At 43.1% G+C, this 21,349-nt stretch overlaps 1 protein-coding gene across 23 annotated transcripts in view; it reads right to left on the bottom strand.

Moving 5' to 3' along the window:
* Positions 1-21,349, bottom strand: part of TSNARE1 (t-SNARE domain containing 1) — a 449,654-nt gene that overhangs the window by 193,463 nt on the left and 234,842 nt on the right. For 12 of the 23 annotated variants that reach the window (XR_015283186.1, XM_086877018.1, XM_086876994.1 and 9 more), the window contains one exon: positions 20,225-20,392. Coding sequence is in view for 22 of the 23 variants with exons in the window: in XM_086877018.1 (XP_086733144.1) it covers positions 20,225-20,392 (168 nt within the window). In the remaining variant the exon portion in view is untranslated. The remainder of the gene's footprint in view (positions 1-20,224; positions 20,393-21,349) is intronic. The other 11 variants (XM_086877108.1, XM_086877121.1, XM_086877069.1 and 8 more) reach the window with 1 other exon arrangement.

Below are 21,349 nucleotides of genomic sequence, written 5' to 3'. Positions count from 1 at the left end.
CTTTTCTGACAAGTGGAACTGTTGCAAACAGGAAGGGAATAAACTGTTCTCCATATTCCCCGTGCATATGACAGAAATTCATGGACTGAAACTACAACAGGAGACATCTATATGAGAAGTTAATGATTTGGGTTGTTGATCCCATCTTAGAGCTGAGAAAAGGATTTGATGATGTTTAAAGATTGCTCTTAACTCCACTTGTCTAATATTCAATTCAATCAATACAAACCCTGGAAATCAGAAAGAGAGAGGGACAGTTTCAGAACGCAGCCACAAACTTCCCATCAGCTCCAGTCACTAAACTGATTAAATCACTCACTTCTCCCTCAGCCTTTCTGAGCTAAGACAAATTCAGCAAATCTCTGCTCTGTTAAACATCCTCGTCCACAAAAACAAAAGGTGAAGCTCAACAAGCTTTAACCAACTTATCAATAGCCACAAAGACACTTTGTGCCCTCAAACAGCAGCAGATAACAATCAGACAGCAGCGTCTCCCCTTCAGCAAGGAACAATGGCATCTGCAGCAGGGAATCCTGACAACAGTGTGCCATCTATCAGCTGAGTGTGACAACGAGCCACAGCCAGCCCCTGTCCCAAGGACTGCATTTAGGAACCATCAGGCACATCTACAGTGATGGAGCAGATACTCCTGCGCTTAAAAACCCACCAGTCACTCAGCAGAGAAGTGAGTTATCCTGCCTTCCTTCCCACCTGCATCGCCCCCTCCCCAAGGAAATGACAGTTTAGGAGAATTTGGATTCAGCTCTCCAGTTTATTAGAAAGTTTTAAGTATTTATATTCAATCATGCTCAGCTTGTGCTCCCTGAGTTGAGATTAACTTTCAGTGGACTGTTTTAATTTTGTTCTAATTTGCAAATGAGGCAGGTGAGAGTCTAGACTTGAAAGGGGAGATGGCTCAGCTGACACACTGGTGTCTCTGGCTCAAAGGATGAAACACTGGAAAAACTGGATGAATCTAGGGAGGTGGGGTGAGATTGGAGGAACTGGGGAGCTGCTTTCAGACTGAATATACCTTGAAAAGGCTGCTGTTCACTGTTAGCACTGCAGGTAATTCACTGCTTTTTCCATTCATGGAATTTCAGATCAGTAAAATAAATCATTTTCCAGCACAGAGGACTATAGACTACACCTATCATACCTCATTATATGATTTCTCATGGAGTATGATACAGAATCATAGAATCTTTAAGGCTGGAGAAAACCTCCAAGACCATCAAGTCCAATCTTTGACCAAATTCCACCATGTCCCCCATATCGTGAAATGCCAAGTCTTCTCATTCTTTGAATACTTCCAGGGATGGTGACTCCATCCCTTCCCTGGAAATCTTGTTCCAATGTCTGATCACTCTTTCACTGAAAAATTTTTTTCCTAATATCCAACCTGAACATCCCTGGTGCAACTTAAGACCAAATATATATTTGAATTTTTATTAATACTCAGAAGTATCAAAATACTTTTGTCAGGCCTTAATGAACAATGCTGAAAAGTCACTGAAGTAGTTCAAACACTTCTAAAAGCAAAAGGAAACAACCATTTTCAGGGATTTTGGCTGGTGACAATAAATTCTCACTGTTTGATGACTCTTTGGCATAAATTGATGAGTTTTCCTCTTTGTCCAGTCCTTACCAACCACAACTGCAGCATTTCTTTAGTTGATAATATGAGGAGGTGATTTAGAATGGAAATTAATAAAGTTTCAGTTACCATAAACAAACCCAAAAAAACATAGAATCATAGAATCATAAAACATCCTGAGCTGGAATGGACCCATCAGGATCATTGAATCCAACCCCTGGCCCTGCACAGGACAGCCCCAAGAGTCACACCATGTGCCTGAGAGCATTGTCCAAAGGCTCCTTGATCCTTTCACTTTGGGCCACTCTCATTCCAGCCAGCCTCAGCTCAGCAGAAAACTGAAATAACATCCCTTTGCATATTTAGCCCATGAAAGACCCCAAGCCATGCCTGTAGGGTTGCTCCCTTGCAAAGTCTGAAATGCCAGGAGCCAGCCCTCCCCTTCCTTGACACCCTGCCACATTTTGATTTCCTGGGCTCTCAAAATGGTTTATTACAGGAGAGTGTTTCTGCCCTGATTCCCACCCTTACCCGTGCGCTGAACCCTCACCTCTGTCTGTAGCCTCTTTGAGTTTAGGTTTGTATCTTTTCATTGTGTTCTTCTTTTTTTTTTTTTTTTAACAGAAAATAGATTGCCATAAATTTTGCCCTTTCAAGTGTTTAGTGACAGAGTGGAGCTGCCCTCAGTCACATCTGTTTATCCTGGTAAGCACATTTATAAAGTGATTTCCCATCCTCGTTATTCTGTCAATGGCATTTCACACTGCAGCTACTTTAATGCAGCATTTTATCACTTGTCCTGAGGGCTGCTGACAGCTGCCAATTTCAAGGCTTCATTCCAGTCTTAATTTTCTTCTTTTCCTTTCCTTTGCCCTCACTTCCTTTCCCTGTCTTCTCCTTTATTTCCAGAAGAAAGGGGAGCTAGATAAGTGCAACGAACGTCGAGGATTTCCTCTCCCCTTTAACACAGAGACATAATAATCCCATAATAATCCCATAATGTGGAGCATGTTAGTGAGGAAAAGTTGAAATTCAGGAGACTGCAGCTGCATTTCACTTGATTATTGGACTTTTCATCTTTTTTTCCTGACAAATTCTCCATTAATGCTCCTGGGATAAAATTTCCCTGCTCCTTTGCTATGCAGAAATTGGACTGTTCATCTCCAAGGGAAGGCACTTTGTGCTCTTGATTGCCGTGATCCTCCTGCCATCCAGAATTACCTACAGCAAACCAGAATAGGCTACAATCCAGACCAAAGCACAGCAGGAGAGAAATTCTACTCAAGGAATGCTTTTTAGACCTCCTTGAGACAGCTCCCTTCTCGCCACAACACCTGCATTTCACAAAACCATAAAATCATTTAGGATGGAAGAGACCTTTAGGACCATTCAGTCCAACCATTAACCCAGCACTTCCAAATCCACCACTAAACCATGTCCCCAAGTGCCACATCAACACATTTTTTAATACTTCCAGGAATGCTGACTCAACCACTTCCCTGTTCCACTCCTTAACAACCCCTCTGTGCAGGATTTTTTTTTTTCCTGATATCTGACCTAAACCTCCCCTGGCACAGCTCGAGGCCATCTCCTCTTGTTCATTTTTTACTTTGGAGAAGAGACTGACCCCCACATTGCTCTATCCATGACCATCCAAGGGAAATTTTAGGCTCTCAGTCTGAGTTTGCTTATACCTTAATGGCAGTTCTTAGTTCGCTCAGTTTTCCAGCAAGGAGACTTTTAAAGCCTCCAGACAGCAAGAAAACTTCACAGGAATCTGTTCCAGTGCCCAGCCACTGTCTGGGTGAAGAACCTTTTGTTAATATCCAATCTAAACCTCCCAGACATGACTTCAGGCCATTCCCTTGGGTCCTGTCACTGTCACCAGAGAGCAGAGATCAGTGCCTGCCCCTCCTCTTTCCCTCAGGAGGAAGTTTTAACTACAATGAGGTCTCCACTCAGTTTCTTTCTCTCCAAACTGAACAAACCAAGTTGCCTGAGCCCCTTCTCACATGGCTTCCCCTCTAGAATAAAGATAATGTTTTGCCAGCACCAGAAATGTTGTCCTGGTTCAAGATACAGTCACCAGTTTGCAAGGTCACATCAGAGCAGGTCTTGCATCATTCTCCAAGACCAAAAGAAAAATTTCAACTTGACATGGGCCAACCATTCTCTTACTCACATTGTCGCTTAGTTTTACAAAATAGTAAAAACAGTTTTCTTCTTCTGATCTGCAATTAACATGAGTTTCAATTACTGGGATTTTCCTTCAATGGAATAGATTTTTTTCCCCATTTTATGGCTGGAATGTACAGTCACGTTGGTGGAAAAGGGCAGTGTGCCAGAATATTACTTAGATAACCCTGGCACACTTAAATGGAAGGCTGTTCATCTATACAATTAAAAACACACATCAAAATCAGGACATTGTTTTTCTTTGATTTCATTATCCAGACTGATGGCTTATAAATGCATTTACCCATGGGATCCTCAGTCTGTGATTATCAAGAGAATTGAGTCATAGGAAGGTTTGGGTTAGAAGTCACCCTAGAAACCATCTGGTTACTCCATACTCTGAAGAGGAAGCAGAAAACAAGTAGGTGAAGAATGGTCTCTGAAAAACAAATGAACATGCCCTGTCCCTGGAACTGTTCAAGTTCAGGTTGGACAGGGCTCTGAGTAACCTGGTCTAGTGGGTGGCATTCTTCTGGGGGGCAGGGAAGGTTGGAATTAAATGACCTTTAACGTCCCTTCCCACCCAAACTTTTCAATTATTCTCTGATTTTTATGATTCTACAGATGCAAGTTCAAATTTTAAAAAAATTCAGGTGACAAAAGTCTTCTCAACTCAGACACAAAGGGGGGAAGTGCTCTAAGGCTCTGGGGTGACAGAAGCTGGGATACATCACTGCCACTCAAAGAAAAAGGAAAAAAATCCACAAAATAGTATTTTGTACAAAGAGTCTGTTGAAGAAGCAGCCTGCAGGTATCACTGATTATGGATGTATGTTTGAGCTTTTGAGATGAACAGGAGATTCTATATAGTACATTAAGAGAAAGAAGCTGATCATGGGTCAGCTCACGATAGAACAGATGTCTAAAATCATAGTGGATGAGCTGTGTTCTAAAAGTGTGTTTTCATAGATTACTTCGAGACCTTAAAGTCAGACAGGGACATCTACACCCTGGAAATCTCCAGTTGTGGGAGAAGTACCTTGCTCTGGGTGACAAGAAATCCTAATGAGCTGCAGAATCCCCCAGACTTGCTAACAGGAACACCCGATCCTTGCTTAGGAACAAGCCCTGTTGCAGATTGCCAGTTACAAACAACCGAGCTTTACAAAAAGTCTGTTTGAATGATGAACTGAGTAATAGAACCTTACACATGGTGGTAAAATGGCTAAAACAGAGCAAAACAACAAAGCACATGCAAGGCTGTGATAGCCTGGTCCTTGTAAGGAAAATCACAGCTCACTTAGTCCTCACAACTCTTTAAACAAGTCGATAACTCAGTGAAAATGAAAAAGAAAGTGCAAACCTATTGCTTTAATTTTTTTTTTCAGATTTTGGAGGTCTGGGATGTTGTCACTCCTCAGGTGACTACAGAAGGTAACTACCATGGAGAGAGGTACAAAGCAATGTCAAATGCAAAAGCAGGTCAGGAGAAAGAAGAAAGAAAGAAGAAAGTAATAAAAACCAAACAAAAAAACCAACCCAAAATTAAAAGTAGGTCAGTTTTCATCCTGACAAAAGGTTAACAGCCAGCTTCCTCTAGGCATTTTGCTGGATGCCACATTGTTAAATATATATATAAGTTATCCAGGAAGGTGAATCAGTGATGGAGAGAGGAAAAAAAAAAATCCCAAAAAAGACCAAAAGCATCTCAATCTGTCATCATGATAATTCCACAAATTCCATGTTAAGATGAAAGCCCTATTCAGGTGCAGGAGACTGTAACCTTTGGTGAGCTCCCTTGGGGCAGGAGCTGGATACAGAACTATCAACAAACCCAGGGCCACCTGAACAGTCTCATCTGGAGGCTACGTAGGTGAGGCAGGCACAGTTATTCAAGGACACAGGGGCCACAGGTGGAGCCAAAACCTCCAGGCAAGCCTTGAGACTGGAGGATGGAAAAACCTGCCAGGAAAAACGGAACATGGAGCTGATTCTGGCTGCCTGGTGAGAAGCAGGGTGTCCCCAAAACTTAGAGAGGGCCTGGCTGAACATCACCAGGTCTCAAAATATCCTAAGAGGTGCCTGAATCCAAGCAGACCGAATTTGGGCAGCTGAGTTTGGATCTTGTAGGATGTGGCAGCTGGATGTTAATGGCAGGCTGCCTCCAGAGCAATGCCCAGTGTGAAGGGCAGCGAGAAGACCTTGTCTGGAAGGGATGGAATAATGAATAGCATGGACTTGGTACACAAAAGATGTAAAAGACAACACCTGGGGGCAATCACAGGGTGGATCCAGACTGTATTTCTGTAGTCAGGCTCCTCAAGACTGGATAGGGATGTTGCAAACATCAGTAGGTGCTAAAGCACTTTCAACAGCACGACTGTGAATGATGTTCAACACTGATGAATGCAAGTGTGAGGGGGGGGAAATGAAAACTCCTCCTGCAGCTCCTGTGACTCCACATTTGGCACACAAGTCCAGCAGAGAGGCTTGAGCAGCCTAAGGAACACCACTGCTCAATGCACTGGTGCCTTCCAGAGCAGCAAACAAGGTGTGAGGACACACAGCAGACCAGGCACTAAATAACACAGGGCTGGCACTCTGGCACCACTTCCCAGCTCCAGCCTCACTCAGGAGGAGAGGATTAATTTATCCCCGTGCTAATGCAGCACAGGCAGTGAGTGCCAGCACCTTGGTGCCTGACAGGAACAACGTGGCCGAGGCAGGTGGCACTTCAGTGGCACTCCTGACCCCGGATCTCAGAGGAGGAGTTCCTGCCTCCCCTCCTTTGAAGGTCACCAAGCATCAGAGAGCCTTCAGTACAAAGCCATCTGCTCATCACTCGACCCAACTCACCACAGCACGGGGCTGTCCTGATGCCTACGGAGAAAAACCCACCTGGGAAACAAAGGACTGGCTCCTCAAGGCTCCTCCAAAGCCACAGTGGCAGCCTGTTTGATGGCACACAACAAGAGGTGCCCTAGCTCCGTGGGAATTGGGAGGAAAGGAATAGCAGAGAGGGTTGGAATTAAACGATCTTTAACGTCCCTTCCCACCCAAACTTTTCAATTATTCTCTGATTTTTGTGATTTTACAGATGCAAGTTCAAATTTTAAAAAAAATCAGGTGACAAAAGTCTTCTCAACTCAGACACAAAGGGGGGAAGTGCTCTAAGGCTCCGGGGTGACAGAAGCTGGGATACATCACTGCCACTCAAAGAAAAAGAAAAAAATTCACAAAATAGTATTTTGTCCAAAAAGTCTGTTGAAAAAGCAGCCTGCAGGTATCACTGATTATGGATGTATGTTTGAGCATGTATATATGTATATATACATATATATATATATATAAAATATTATATATATATTATATATAATATTATATATATATATTATAATATATAATATATGTACATTTATTATATAAATAAGAGGTATTTATATAACAAATATTTAAATTAACCAAAACCTCACTGTTCCCACACAGAGTGCTGCAAAATTAATCAAGGCCAGTTTCAGGGGGAGTGGAGGGATGGAGAAGAGGAAAGGAGAGCTCTGACTGAGCTAGATTTGATGCCTGGACTGTTCCCCATGGTATACACCTGCATGGGATGGTTGTGCTGCTGCCCTGGGAACATCAGCGCAGTAAAAACTCCTGCTATGGCACTGTCCACAGTTAGGAGATGATGGTGCTACTGTGATATTGGGAATATTCATCTTGCTCCTCAGCCTGCTCCAGACCTTCTCTGTGTTGCACAGATTCCAGCCCTAAAATCCTTCTGCCCTCTGCCTGCAGCAAGGATGGTGATCCCATGAGGTCTTCTCAGCTCTAGGAACACACAGCACCAAGAAATCCTGGAAATATTCCACCTGACTGCTTCCCACCCCTCAGCAAAGGACCAGAGACAGCAAGGAAGAATCACTGCACCCTGAGATTTAGGGGATAACATGGTACCTTGAGGGAGGGACAAGGACAGAAAAACATTGAAAGATGATCTAGTGTGGCAGGATCTGTTTGAGGGTGGCTGTAAAATACCTTGTGCTCCTGCAAAAACACCCAGGGGAGAGGAAAGCTGTGCATGACAGAAATGCTGTTCATGCTTTTCTTTGGAGGAGTTTCAAAGTCATTCAAAGGGAGACAGCAGTTCATGGACAGCATGGGAGTCAGTGGATATATAACAATTTCCCATAGCTGGGGATCCACCCTATAAAGCAAATTAACCCAGCCACCAAATTCCTAAAGTTTATTTAGGGTAGATCACCTATACTTAAAATCTACTCTTTTACGAGAGACTCTCCTTGCTTCTCTCTTATGAGATGACTCAGAAGAAGCAATAATCTTCCTCCTGCGGTCCAAATAAAAGGAAGGAAGTTCCTCTAAATCTTAATAGGCGAGCTGTAAAAAGTTGTGACATTCAGCAGCACCTGGAGCTGAATGGGAAGACGCAGGACTAAAAGACGCAGAGTCCTTAATCCTCAGACAGGGAGACAGGTGACTGGTGGAGAAATGCACAGCCAGTTCCCTCTTTGCATTTAAAGCTCCTTATTCCCTGGCTCAGCAGTTCCGCTGCGGCATTTATTTTTAATGCTTTATTTTTTGCAATTTGACTTTCTAATGGCAACACCTGAAGTCACCTTCCTTAACCCCTCTCAGTGATATAAATTGGAAAGAACATCAGGGGTAAACAACTGAGGGAAAATGACTTGGCCCTGTCAGACTCCAGTAGGAGGTGACTCCCTCCTAAGCAATCAGCACCAAAGACGCAGGATTTCCTTTTATTTCCTCCAGATACACTCAGGATAGAAGGACCTAATCCCAAAAGCCCTCGCATCCCAATGCTGAGGCTTATATTTACAAGCAAGAGCTGAAATCAGGGAGGCAGAGGAGTCATGGGGTTTGCTCTTAATTTCCTTCCACCCACCCCTCCCATCTTCATTTTACATTTTTTGAATGCATTTAGCGAGAAAAAAAGAGACTGGGGAGAAATACCTTGTGTGACAACTGAAATACTCCAGAAATTTCATTTTTAAGGGCTATTTTAAAGGATCATGCCAAATACAGGGGCTGATGCTTACAGAGTGACTTTTGGGTGCAGGCTGCTCACAGCACCCAGTAATCAAATCAGGCTAAAGGACTGAAGTTGGCAGCAGTTTGCAGGATTTTTATAGAGACCGTCAAAACAAGACTAAAGATGAAATTCTGCTGAATCACTGCTGATCAAGACAGCCTTCACTTTACCTCTTTATGGGTCTCCCACTCTGCACTGCCCCCACCCCATGCTAAAAAAACCCCTGAATTTTGAAAAACAAAATTTTTCTTTCATGTGAATTTTGTTGAGATAGACAAAAATCCCTGGAAACCAGAGAGGAGAGGCTCTCCAGGAGTAGTTGTGTCTGTTTTGGGACGTGGGGAGAGCACATGGGTTGCTTTGTGCAACCCTCTTCAGCTGCAATGATCGTGGACAGGCGCTTTCTTTTCTGAGACTGAACCACCAAATTAATTCAATCCCTGTTAAACTGAAGTTTTCTGGAAGCACTTTGGTTCACCTGTTTGGTACAGATGACAGAGCAGCTGGAAAGGCTCCATTCTGAAGGGAAAGAAAGGCCCAGTGTACAAACCAGAACCTCTTAGGGCAGTCCACTGCCTCCCTAGGGTCTGGGCTAGAGATGTGAAAAATTCCTATCCTGCTACAACCCTCAGATTATTGTCCATTATTGATTTTTTTCTGCTAGGTAGGAATGAAGTTGCAATAAAAAGGGCAATGAAGAGACTCCAAGGGCCTGGGATGACTGATTAAGGGATCAGGAGCACAAGCAGTGCTGTCCTCTGTCCTCCCAGGAGCTTGCAGTGAGGTGGGGCTCGGTCTCTTCTCCCAGGTAACAAGCAATGGACAAGAGGAAATGGCCTCAAGTTGCAGCAGGAGAGGTTTAATTTGGATATTAGGAAAAAAAACAACCCAAAACTTCCCAGAATGGTTGTCAAGTCCTGGCACAGCTGCCCAGGACAGTGGTGGAGACATCATCCCCGGGGGATTTAAAAGATGTTTAGATGTGGCCCTTGGGGATATGGTGTAATGGTGAGTTTGGCAGTCAGATCTATGGTTTGACTTGATGATATTAAAGGTCTTTTCCAGTCTAAGCAATTCTGGGATACTGTAATTCCTCTAACTCACTGGATTTGTGGCCAATTCCTAAAATGGGTCAGGCAAAGAGAGAGTGGCTGCTACCTTCAGCCTTGTCCTGCAGATGAAGTGAGTCTTTTCCTACATGAGGAAACAGCAGCCTTTTCAAAGAGTGTGTGAGAGCTCTCAGTGCTGTACGAGATTTAAAGCTGCTCCTCCTCAACACCAACAGATATCTGGGCTCTCACCACTTCCAGGAGAGCAGAGGATTTGCCAAGAACCATGAGAGGGGTGAAATGAGCAAAGATTCCTTTTGCAGGCAGCAATAAAGCATTTTTCAGAAAATCAGCACATGCTAATCCAAGTCCCCAGCCCTCTGAGCACTGAATCCCTTGTGCACATCTGTCTCAGGCCCACAACACACAGAAACTCATCTTTTAGTCCCTCAGCCCCACATTGTCTGCCACAACTGACTTTCACCTGTAGGCTTTCCCCCAGGTGTGTTTTATGTGTACAAACACGGAGCAGCTCTTTCCACCCTGCCCTCACTTCTGTCTCCTCATCTTCACACCTGAAGATTTTTCAGAGGGCAAGAAGTTCTCTGTCTCTCTGACAGAGCAATCTGTGCCTTCAGGGAGACAGGCTGCTGTTCAGCATCTCCTGATAAAGTCATGATATCATGGGTGAAACTTCATATCCCAGCAAGCCTCCCCATAGGGAAGATCTGCCTTCAGTCACAAATGATGATCAGAATTTTCCTTGAGCTTCATCCAAGCTGAGTGGATGGCAGTGTGTTTTCTGAGCAGGAGCACGTTCCTTCTGCCTCGCAATTCAAACATGGGGAGAAAAATTAGAAGTTAAATATGCCAGACCTTGTATTTGGATCTCTCATCTCAGCCCAATCTGAAGAGAATTGGGTACAGAAGTGCAGAACAAGCAGCATTTTAATCCTGGCACTGATCCTGACTCTTTCCCAGGTCTTAAGCAAGGCATTGACATTTCTGTGGAGCTCCACTGGCAGAGAAACAATCCATAATGTCTCAGTTTCTCCAGCTGTGAAATGGGAATAGGAGCACAGTGAGAAATCTGTGGCAGCTTTTATACCTTGTGGGAGAACTGACAAGAGGAGATGAAACTCAGGAATATTTGTTCCAAAAAACACCAGCTCCAAAGGCAGAGTTAAAAATAAGCAGATATTTGTTGCTGTAGGTACAGCAGAGAATCATGGAATGGCTTTGGTTGTAAAAGACCTTAAAGCTCATCCAGTTTCAACCTTCTGCCATGGGCAGGGACCACTTCCACCATCCCAGGTTGCTCCAAGCCCCATCCAGCCCAGCCTTGGACGCTTCCAGGGATGGGGCAGCCACAGCTTCTCTGGGAAACCTGTGCCCACCCTCACAGGGAAGGGATTTTTCCTAATATCTGATCTAAACCTGCTCTCTTTCAGTTTAAAACCATGAAACAGTTTAAAACCTAGAAAGAAGGAAGACTTAAACATTCACAGGAACACTTTGAGTGATCCAGAAGAATCCTTTTAGTCCTGATAGTTTAGGAGATGCTAAGAGTAAAATTACAAAAACTGTCTGGACATGTGTTGATCTTTGATCTAAAACCCTTCTACCACTCATCCTTCAACAGCAATACCTTAGCCTTAACTTAGAAGATGTTTAAAGGTTTTTCTTTCTATCAATAAGAGTCTACATTTTCAAAAAATGCAGATTTTGATGCCAACATGAGCAAAACACATCTACATTCCAGCTACTGCTGGACAAGAGATATCTGAATTCTACTGAAATGTGACTCTGGTTGTATCTGCATCAAATCACAGAATCACAGAATGGTTTGGGCTTGGAGGAACCTTAAAGATCACCCAGTTCCAACCCCTTTCTATGGGCAGGGACACCTTCCCCTACCCCAGGTTGCTCCAAACCTGGCCTTGGACACTTCCAGGGATGGGAAGAAGCCACAGCTTCTCTGGGCAAACCCACGGATGGCACACTGACCCACTGTCACAGGGTCACTTCAGAGGACTTCCCATCTTTCTGATGGGTAAAATATCCTATTTCCCCAAATAAGTGACAAATGGGGTATGAACAAAGGAGAGAAGCACAAACTGCTGCCTGTGGTGACAATGGATGGAAGAGGAGGGAGAATGAGGCTGGCTCAGGAGCTCACACAGGCAGGGAAACAGAGATGCTTTGATGCATCTCTTGTTGAAGCAAGATTAACACATGAACTTTTGGTAGCCCTCAGTGGTGCAGTCAAAGGAGGTGGAGAGATAATGGGATCATGAGATCACAAGATAATTCAGGTTTGAAAAGGCCACAGGGGAGCTCAAGTCCAGCCTCTTACTCACAGCAGGACCAACTCTGAGGTCAGGCCAGGGGTCTGGCTAAAAATTTGCACCGAAGGAAATATATTATAATACTAAAATTTGCAATTCTCCACAGTTCCTAGGTGAGTCTTAATAGTCTTTGTGCCTCAAGTGAGCCACCTGAGAGCCTCAATAGAGACAGAAAGAGGTGACTTCAGTGCAGAGAAGGAAATGACAACCAGAGGAGACACTCTGGGTAGATCAGGGTGGCGGGGATAGACAGTTCTGTAACATCCTCTTTCATAAAGGAGCAATTAAAATTATTAAAGAACACCCGAATTAAATGAGCCTGCATAGTGCAGAGGGCATAAACTAATACTGTCTCTGTCATCAGCCTCTAAAATTTGACATTCATTGTTAACAATGTTAAGAATGTGATTTTCAGTCTAATTTCTGTGAGGATGTGGGAGAATATTCCTGTCAAGGATAATTTATAGAGGACCAGGCACCTTTTGGTAAATAGGAGGGAAGGGGAACTGGTCTTGCTGTGAAATGTGGATTTCATTGTCCTTCTCAGTCATCTCTTCCCTTGTTACCTCTGTGGGGTCTTTTCAATATCCTTGGTTCACTTTCCTCTCTGCTGAGCTCTGATGAGGGAGGGCTGACTCACTCTACAGTGGGTACTTGAGATCCTTCAGGGCCTTGCCAACAAGAACTTTTATATTTTCATGATTTAAGACTCATCTGCTGTTATTCCCCACACCTTGACTGGGGAAAATTCTGGTTTCCCTACCCGAAATAATTAAGAAAAGAAAAAAAGAGAAAGCAGAGAGCTCAATTCAGGAAGGTAAGAAGCCAAACCTGCTGGGACAGCTCTTTTGAGCGTTGCTAGAGGATCTCAGCTGGTTGATGGGCTCTTGATGTTGATTGTTATTAATTATGACTGAACTGCTCTAACCTAAGCGATAGGTGAGAGGGGTAATTCCCCTTTGGGGCAGCAAATCACAGCCACAATAATTGTGTGGATGAAGCATTTGGTGTTGGTACTGTCTGTGCTAACAGAAATAGGGGCAGGATATTACCTTTGCTGGGACAATCATCATCTGGTGGCAAAACCTTCAGCAAAAGTGCAAAAATGGAGGAGGAAAGTAACACATCCTTTTCACCAAAGAAATATTAACACTTAAGCAGGAGGATTTGCATAAGCTAATATTTCACCCCCAGCACTGGAGACCTCTCTCCTTCCAGACTTCTCTGTCTTATCAATGAACATTGACAGGTCACACACGAGACTTCAACTCAGCTCAGTTTCTGTGGATATAAATATGCAGATGTGTCTTCCTAAAATTCAGATTGTTAGCAAATTATGTGGGTCTCAGCACTATTTTCTCCTTCTGCAGAGGAAATACTTCACTTTTAGTAGGTTCTAAAGTCCATCCCTATTCAGCAAAGCTTTTAAGACCCACATAAGGGATTTGCTGAATCCAGGCTTTCATTACTGCCTTCTTCATGCAAGCTCACTGAAGGAATAGTGCATGAAGGAAAGGGTTTAGGGCAAGACTCTCTGACACTAACAGTCTTTGGATAAGGCCCTGGGAATGTAAGTGAGGAAGGGAAAATTATCTCTAGCACACAGTGGAAACCTCTCCAGTTTAGTTAAAAACACTTCACTACACACAGTTTAGTCATAAGGCTACACCTGAGACATGAGAAATTGCCTAGGGCTAAAAAAGGTTTGTGATATATTTCTGAAACCTTGCTCTCTTGCAAAGGGACATCCAAGGCTGTAATGCATCCCTGATGAAACACTGATTGCAAAAATATACAAGCTCTAATCATTTCCATGAGGAGATGGAGAAATAAAGCTTTAGCCAGGCAAGAAGGTTTGGACTTTTGCGTGTAGTCATAGCAAAAGTGATGTGTGAGCAGAAAGGAGATGATGAGAGGATCTTCACAATGTGTTACCCAGTGGTTTTTCATCTCTTGCCTCTCTGTTCTGGATGTACTGGGATTACAGAATAGATGGATGTGGATCGATATATTTATAATAGCAGCACTTATTAAAGAGTGGAAAAATGGAAAGAGAAGGAAATTGAGCACGTGATGTGTTGGCTGTTTTAGTGATAGAACCTGAGGGAGCAGCCTGCAGCTGTGTCAGGGGAGGTTTAGGTTGGCTCTTAGGAAAAGGTTCTTCCCCCAGAGGGTGGTTGGGCACTGAACAGGCTCCCCAGGGCAGTGATCACAGCACCAGCCTGACAGAGCTCAAAAAGCATTTGGGAAAAGCCCTCAGGGGCATGGTGGGATTCTTGGGGAGTCCTGTGCAGGGCCAGAAGCTGGACTGTGTGATCCTTGTGGGTCCCTTCCAGCTCAGGATATTCCGTGATCCTCATAGAACCCCTGAATCTAATAGGAATTAAACTTTTGCCAGATCAGCCTGGCATGACAGTGGCAGTTGGAAAGCAAAGTGCTAAAGATGTGCAGATTGAGTGTGAGGGGTTTTGGCATGAGGGGAAGTCCCTTATAGCAATGCAGGAGTGTTGGAGGCAGCAGGAGCACAGAGAGGGAGGCACAGAAAAATCAATATTCAATGGAAATGGGCACTGTAGGATTCCACTGGGAGAGGCTGCTCTTCAGACTTGCTGAGGCTTCTCCACATTTTCAGAGGCCAGTGGCTATTTTCACATAGATCTCATCTTGCCCTCAGGCTTGAACAGTTTCCCACAAAATTCACCCTTAATTCACCTTGCTCTTCCTCTTCCCTAAATGTCAGTGAGGACTAGAGGAAATTTTTGTGATCAACTCATAAATCAATAGAGCTGCAGCTGCAGAAGGACATGGAGCATGCCTGTTTTCAGGCACCGAATCTGCAGTTCATCACATGCACATCATTAAATCCCTTTACCCTCTGAACAGTGTGGCTGCACCAAAACTGCCTCTAGAAAACATTACCTCCCAAACTGTGTCAATAACTGGGTGAGCACTGGCTAATCTGAGTCAAAGGTGTGTCAGGATATGCTTAACAATTAAAAAATGTAATGAGCAGGTTCTAGTGCCTTTGGTGAGCTTCATCTACTAGTGCAGAAATTATCTAAAAAAATTTCCATCAGGACTTGTTAGCTCAGAGTTGGATCCACGGGGATTTTTACACATTTCTCCTCTTCAGCTCTGGTACAACACCAAAATCCTATGTACAGTCTGCTGCTGCAGGAGCAAAGAACTAACAAATGGGAAATAATTGAGAAGAGAGCACTGGAGTGACTGAAAAGGCAGGGAGACCAACTTGTGAAGAGGAGGATAACTGCTAGCATTTGAAGAGTTTAAAAGCCAAAGGGGAAGAAGAATTATTTGCAAGGTCCAGCAGAGTTTCACTAGGTGTAAAAAGCCGAGAATGAGAAAGGGATCTTTAGCAAGAACAGAGGGAAGCATTTCATCAACACCGAAGCCTGCTGGACCGTGAAATAGTCTCCCGAAATAAATGGTAGCAGTCCTGCGGCTCGGGTCATTTTAAATTAGACTGGGCAGGATACTGGAGCTGGTTCTTTAGGGAACAACTCAATACCAGTCCCAGGGATGGCCATGTCAACCTGGCAGGCAGCTCTGCAGCTCAGGATAATTAGAGTCCCCAAAGCTGTCATGAGGAGAGCTTGACACTCGTTCACGGGTGGTGCTTGTCATCATCTTGTGTTATTTATACATTACTCCGAGTCAAAAAGCCTCTGTGAAGAGACAGGCAGAGCCCTCATAAGTCAGAGCCCTGGACTATTGAAGCTGATGAAAGGTATAAAATAGCTTGCACTAAACCCTCTAAACTGCAACCACCGGTGAGAGATTTTACCGAAAACACCCCTCAGCAAGAAACAATACGTAGTAATGAGGGAACAAGGAACATGTTTGAACTAACAAACACGTTCTGACAGACTCTGTGGGGCTCGCTTTTTGTTTTATTTTTATTGTGTTTCATTTTCTGTCTGCCTACAAAGGCTTGAGTGACAGGCAGGGAGGCTGGCATCTATCACTTCTCTTCAAAACACGTAAGGAACAAACATCAACATTTCTCAACAACGACACAGAGGGAACAACCTCTCCTAAAAATAACAGCATTTCCCTCACACCTGTTGCCACAACCTATCCATCTCTCCTCCTTTTTTGCCAAGGGATGCATCAACTAAAATGCAGTTGCTGGGATGTGTTTTGCCTTCTTCAGGATACCATGGAATCCCAGATTGTTTTGGTTATTTGTGTAAGATCATCTTGTTCCAACCCCTGTGCCATGGGAAGGGACATCTCTCCCTCTCCAAGGCAGGAGAACACCCACTCTGGGGAAGCAGAGCATGGGGATGGAAAACTGCTGTGAGAGAGGAAAAGGGCTGATGGACCATCTTGAGAGAGTTTTTCCTCATTTTCCTTTCTCATCACTGCTGGGGAAGGTGTCTGCATGGGGAGGATCACGGGAGGCTTTCTGAATCAACACAGCAGATTTAAAATCTTTTTTTATAGGTCTTTCCAGTCACCAGCTGAAATTCTGTGAAGCTTCCCATTCAGTGCTTATCCATTTCTTCTCAAACTTTTATCTCCTCCCATTTTTCAGACGACCACAGGTGCAAATGAAAGGCACGGGATGGTAAATTATATATATTATATATATATTTGCTGTGACAGAGCTTGTGCCAGCACTCAGCACTGACAATGCACATTACAGTTCAGCTCATGTATTTCTGATGGCACATTTTACAGTGCTATATATAAAGTTGTTATGGCATCTATTATTCACTGCCAATACAGTTCAAGTTAAAATAGGTTTTATATAACAGTTCAAAGCAATATTTTAAGAAATAACACTTGTGTCAAGGCTGCGGTGTCCTACCAGATTTTGACATTTCCAAGCAATAAAGATCTTTATCCAAAATGTAAGGTTTTGGCGAGACATCTCCCTTGCAGACGTCTCTGGTTTTAATCTGCAAGCAGTAGCAAAAGGAGCACATTTAAATAAAATGAACAGCCAGGTGAACTTTTGACTTGGCTGTTATCTGTCTAGGTGGAAACTGTGAACTGCAAAGTGCCTCGAGGGATGTTCCTGACAGAAAACAATGTCCCATTAACCTGAACCTCTGAAGAGATTTTGGAGATGTGGAAAACACACAAGTGAGAAAAAGTCATTGGAACATTAAGAAAATGTTTTTTATAGGCACAATTTTATATCTGTTTTTCAGGACACAAGACGAGAAAAGAATTTATGTCCTTATTTCTTCAGCAACAAAGAAGGTTTTTCTTGTAAAAAGGGCAAATTTGGTGTCTCTTAAAAAAAGCCCCACCACTGGTACCAGCACCATAAGCTTCTCTAAAGTTGTGTGCAATCAGAAGATGTGATGTTCTTTGAATGTCTCCTGTGCTGCTCAAAATCTGCATGTTTCTGGTGCTGGATATGGAAATCCCAGCGAGACCAATCTACTTGCACACAACAAGTTCTGCACAGCTCTCCTCTTCATTCTGGTCCCCAAAGAACAAAGGACAACAAATGCTATACATCAAATTGACAATAAATTTAGTTTATTAGTTATGTTTGACAGTTAGGAATAATGTGTTATTTTAACCTTATTGGCTACTCACTGGCTATGAAAATATACTGGAAAAAGTTGTTGTGGTGACTGTGAGCTCAAGGAATCCACAATTTCTACTGAAAACAGTGAAGTTTTAATGTGCAAGACGAGTTCTTTCACAAGAAATATGCTCATGTGGGTCAACAAACAGAAAAGCAGAACACAGTGAAAATTATTTAAAAGCACCATCTGCTTATTCAAATACAGCTGGGGAGAGGAACAATGCTGTCCAAAAAAACTCATTTTCATTATATTTCTTTCAAAAGAGATGTTAAACAAAATACCATCGGTCCTAAATGTTTTCCCCCTGAGGAGAAATGTTTAAGCTACATTTGAAATAATGTTTGTGGAATGCAGCTCTTGTTAGAGGATGAACAGGGATCTTAGATAGAAAAGCAAAATGGATAGAGGAGATGGGAAAAAACAGGAAAAAAAAAAAGTGCTCACATTCTCAGGATGCAAAAGCCTAAACAAAATTAATTGCTTAAGCTGACTAAATCATTAACTGCATAAACTAAGCTATTCAGAGGTAAATTCATATTAGGTATAAAGGTATCCAAGATCAAATCAATTGATACAAACCCTGCACAACACATGAACATAGATTTTTATTTTATTTTTAAGTTATTTAGGATTGTGGTTGGGTTCATTTCTCCCCGCTCAACCACCCCACCATGGCCACACAGTCCTGTGCAACTTGGTGTGGAGACATCAGACTGTGGCACAGAAATGGGATTTAACCAGCAAACTAAATAAAGATCTCTCCAAGGAGACACAACTGTACATCTTGGCTTTCCAAAGCTGGTGTGCTTGAGGCTGCCCTGGGGGTTGTCATTCCCCACTGCCTAATGGGCAACCACTAAATGTGTTTTTTTTTCTTCCCTGGGGAGGACAGGGGCAATGTAAAGACAAACTAAAGAAGGCTCAGACTGTATTTAAAATGAAAAGGATCACAAAATCACAGAACCACGGAATGGAGAAGGCACCAGAGTGGGGCCATCTGGTCCAACATCCCTGCTCAAGCAGGGTCATCCCAGACAGCACAGCACAAGGTTCTGCTCAGACTGCTCTTACGTGTCTTCAGTGAGCTGGTGGTGCTGTTCACAAGATCATTTCGGAAATACATTTGCTACCATCCTTCCTGAACATCAAAGCACAGGAAAAACCCAAAATATGCTTTTTTTTTTTTTTTTTTTTTTTTTTTTTGCCACAGAGTTCCCTGCAGGACAAACTGTAGTTTTCCCTAATTTGTCCTGCTGAAAGCACTGAGATCCCTCGAAGTGCAAAATGAGAATTCACAGTGGAAGATACTCAGGGTGAGAATTTTCTCTGAGAGTTTCACCCTTAGTAATGGACACAAGTCCACAAAGCTCATCCATGGCTGCTCAGTGAACCACAACAGAAATTAGACAAACACTGACCTCGACCTGCTCCTGTAAAACTGTCAGAATTTCTGACTTGGAGAGTTGAGACATATGTGGCCACCACTGTTTGCTAACAGAGGTCCCAGCCTCAAGGCACCTGCCCCCAGCAGGAACTTTAGCCCTCTTTTTGCACTGTTAACTCAGCCATAATTCCTGCTGTACTGCAACCCAAAATCTATCCTGATAAAATTAGCCCAATCCAATTAAAGGACAAAGTATAGCCCTTAATTAAATGTTCTGATTATTCTGAAGCCCTCTTTTCTTGGTTCATCTTGAGTTTAGGTCTGTAAAAGCATACAAATTAGGAAGGTCTATCATGTTCTTGTTTTACCCATTTATCGCTTAAATTTAACTAACAAGATTTTCCCAAAAGCGTAAAAAGAGAAGTATAAAAAGAAAAATGTGGGATGTCTAACTTATTCAGGCCTCTTTTTGTTCCTTTTATTGCATATTTTTACAGAGCTTCTGAAAAAAAAAAAAAAAAAAGGGGAATAAAAATAGAATGTCCTCTTTGAACTACATCAAGAAAGTCCAGATACTTTGATACAGCAAAAATATTGAATAATTAGAAAAGGTTAACAAGTTTTTTCCTTTTGTCTACCTATTATTCTCTCTAATGGTAAAGCTGAGTGTTTTTTGCCTGTGACAAATTCCAGTTTCAGTTTTGCATGCACTGAAGGAGCTGTTTTTCTGCAGAACCCAGCTCAATTAAAGCAGCTCACCACCAGCTCTGCTGTGGAAGACTCACTGGGAAGAACCCAACCATCAGCCCATGAACACTAATTAACTCTAGTAATTTTCATCACCAACCATACAGATTTCCAACTTTTATTCTATCACTGATTCCCATCTTTAGAAATCCTTAAATTTCCCCCGTTTTTAGCGACGCTGTACTGGCAGCGATGTAAATCAGCATTTCCTTCGTGTTGAGCAAGGCACAACACAAGGATTCTGCACTTCCAGCTCCCAAAACAGTGGTGGGAGGAGGACACTGACCTCAATTTGCTGAATGGCCTCTTCCCGCTGGCGGATGGCTTCCAAATCTTCCTCTGTGATTTCTGAGAGCAAGGCTTGGTCCTGGCCCTGGCTCTGCCACACGCCGTCGCCTCCGTTAAAGATCTTCTCATCATCAGGCAGGTCAGAGAAGGGGGTCTTAGGGCTCTGCTGACGGGGGAGAAAGGAAGGAAAGCAAAGGAAGTGTAAATGTTTTCCAGTTTTACACAGCTTTAGTGTGGGGAAAGAAAAGATTAATATAACAGATGGCACAAACAGTGATGTAAAGGTAAAGAGGAGAGAAATAAATTGCATGAGAGGAAGCATTTCAAATCTCAAACCAAATGTTAGGACCTGAAGTCAGATCTCCTGAGCTACTTTTGGGCCCCAGCAACCAACTTCAATTTTCCACAGTTCTGACAGAACAAAATGTAGATGTGCAGCTGAAAATAATGCATTTCTCTTGTTTGATTTCCCTGAAAATTCTTCCAGAATTAGACACTTTCACAGGCACAGAGAAATCATTTGAGAGACTCATTTGTTTTGAAGACTTTATGATCCAGCTTGCAACATTCAAAATACAAAGGTTACAATCTTCTCCATTTATGAGATTAACAGCACAGATTAAGAGAGGGGAAATCACTGCAGGGATGTGAGTGCAGAGTGATCAGCCTGAGCAACTCACAGGTTTGTGCTGCTCACTCTGTGGAGCTGACCTGGTTTTTCTGACACATCTGATCACAGTCACAGAATCACAGAATGGTTGGGGCTGAAATGACCTCAAAGATCATCTCATTCCACCCCCTCCCATGGGCAGGGACACCTTCCACTATCCCAGGCTGCTCCAAGGCCTGGAACGCTTCCAGGGATGGGGCAGCCACATTCTCTGGGCACCCCATTCCAATGACACACCACCCTCTGAAATGAAAGAAATTCTTCACAATATCTTATTTAAATATCTTATCTTTCAATTTAAAATCATCCACCCATGGCCTATCTGCCTGTTTAAAAAACTTCTCTCCCTCTTTTTTAAAAGCCCCTAGCTTGTTTTATTAAGCCCCATTGTAAAATGCCCCAAGACACCACTTTCTTCTATTTTTGGAGTTGCATTTATGTTCAGGTCCAGAT

This window comes from Cyanistes caeruleus, chromosome 1 (assembly GCF_971803275.1).
Source record: "Cyanistes caeruleus chromosome 1, bCyaCae1.hap1.1, whole genome shotgun sequence".
NCBI classification, from domain to species: domain Eukaryota; kingdom Metazoa; phylum Chordata; class Aves; order Passeriformes; family Paridae; genus Cyanistes; species Cyanistes caeruleus.
Note: the sequence above shows the minus strand (reverse complement) of the source record. Positions and strands in the feature narration are given on the sequence as shown.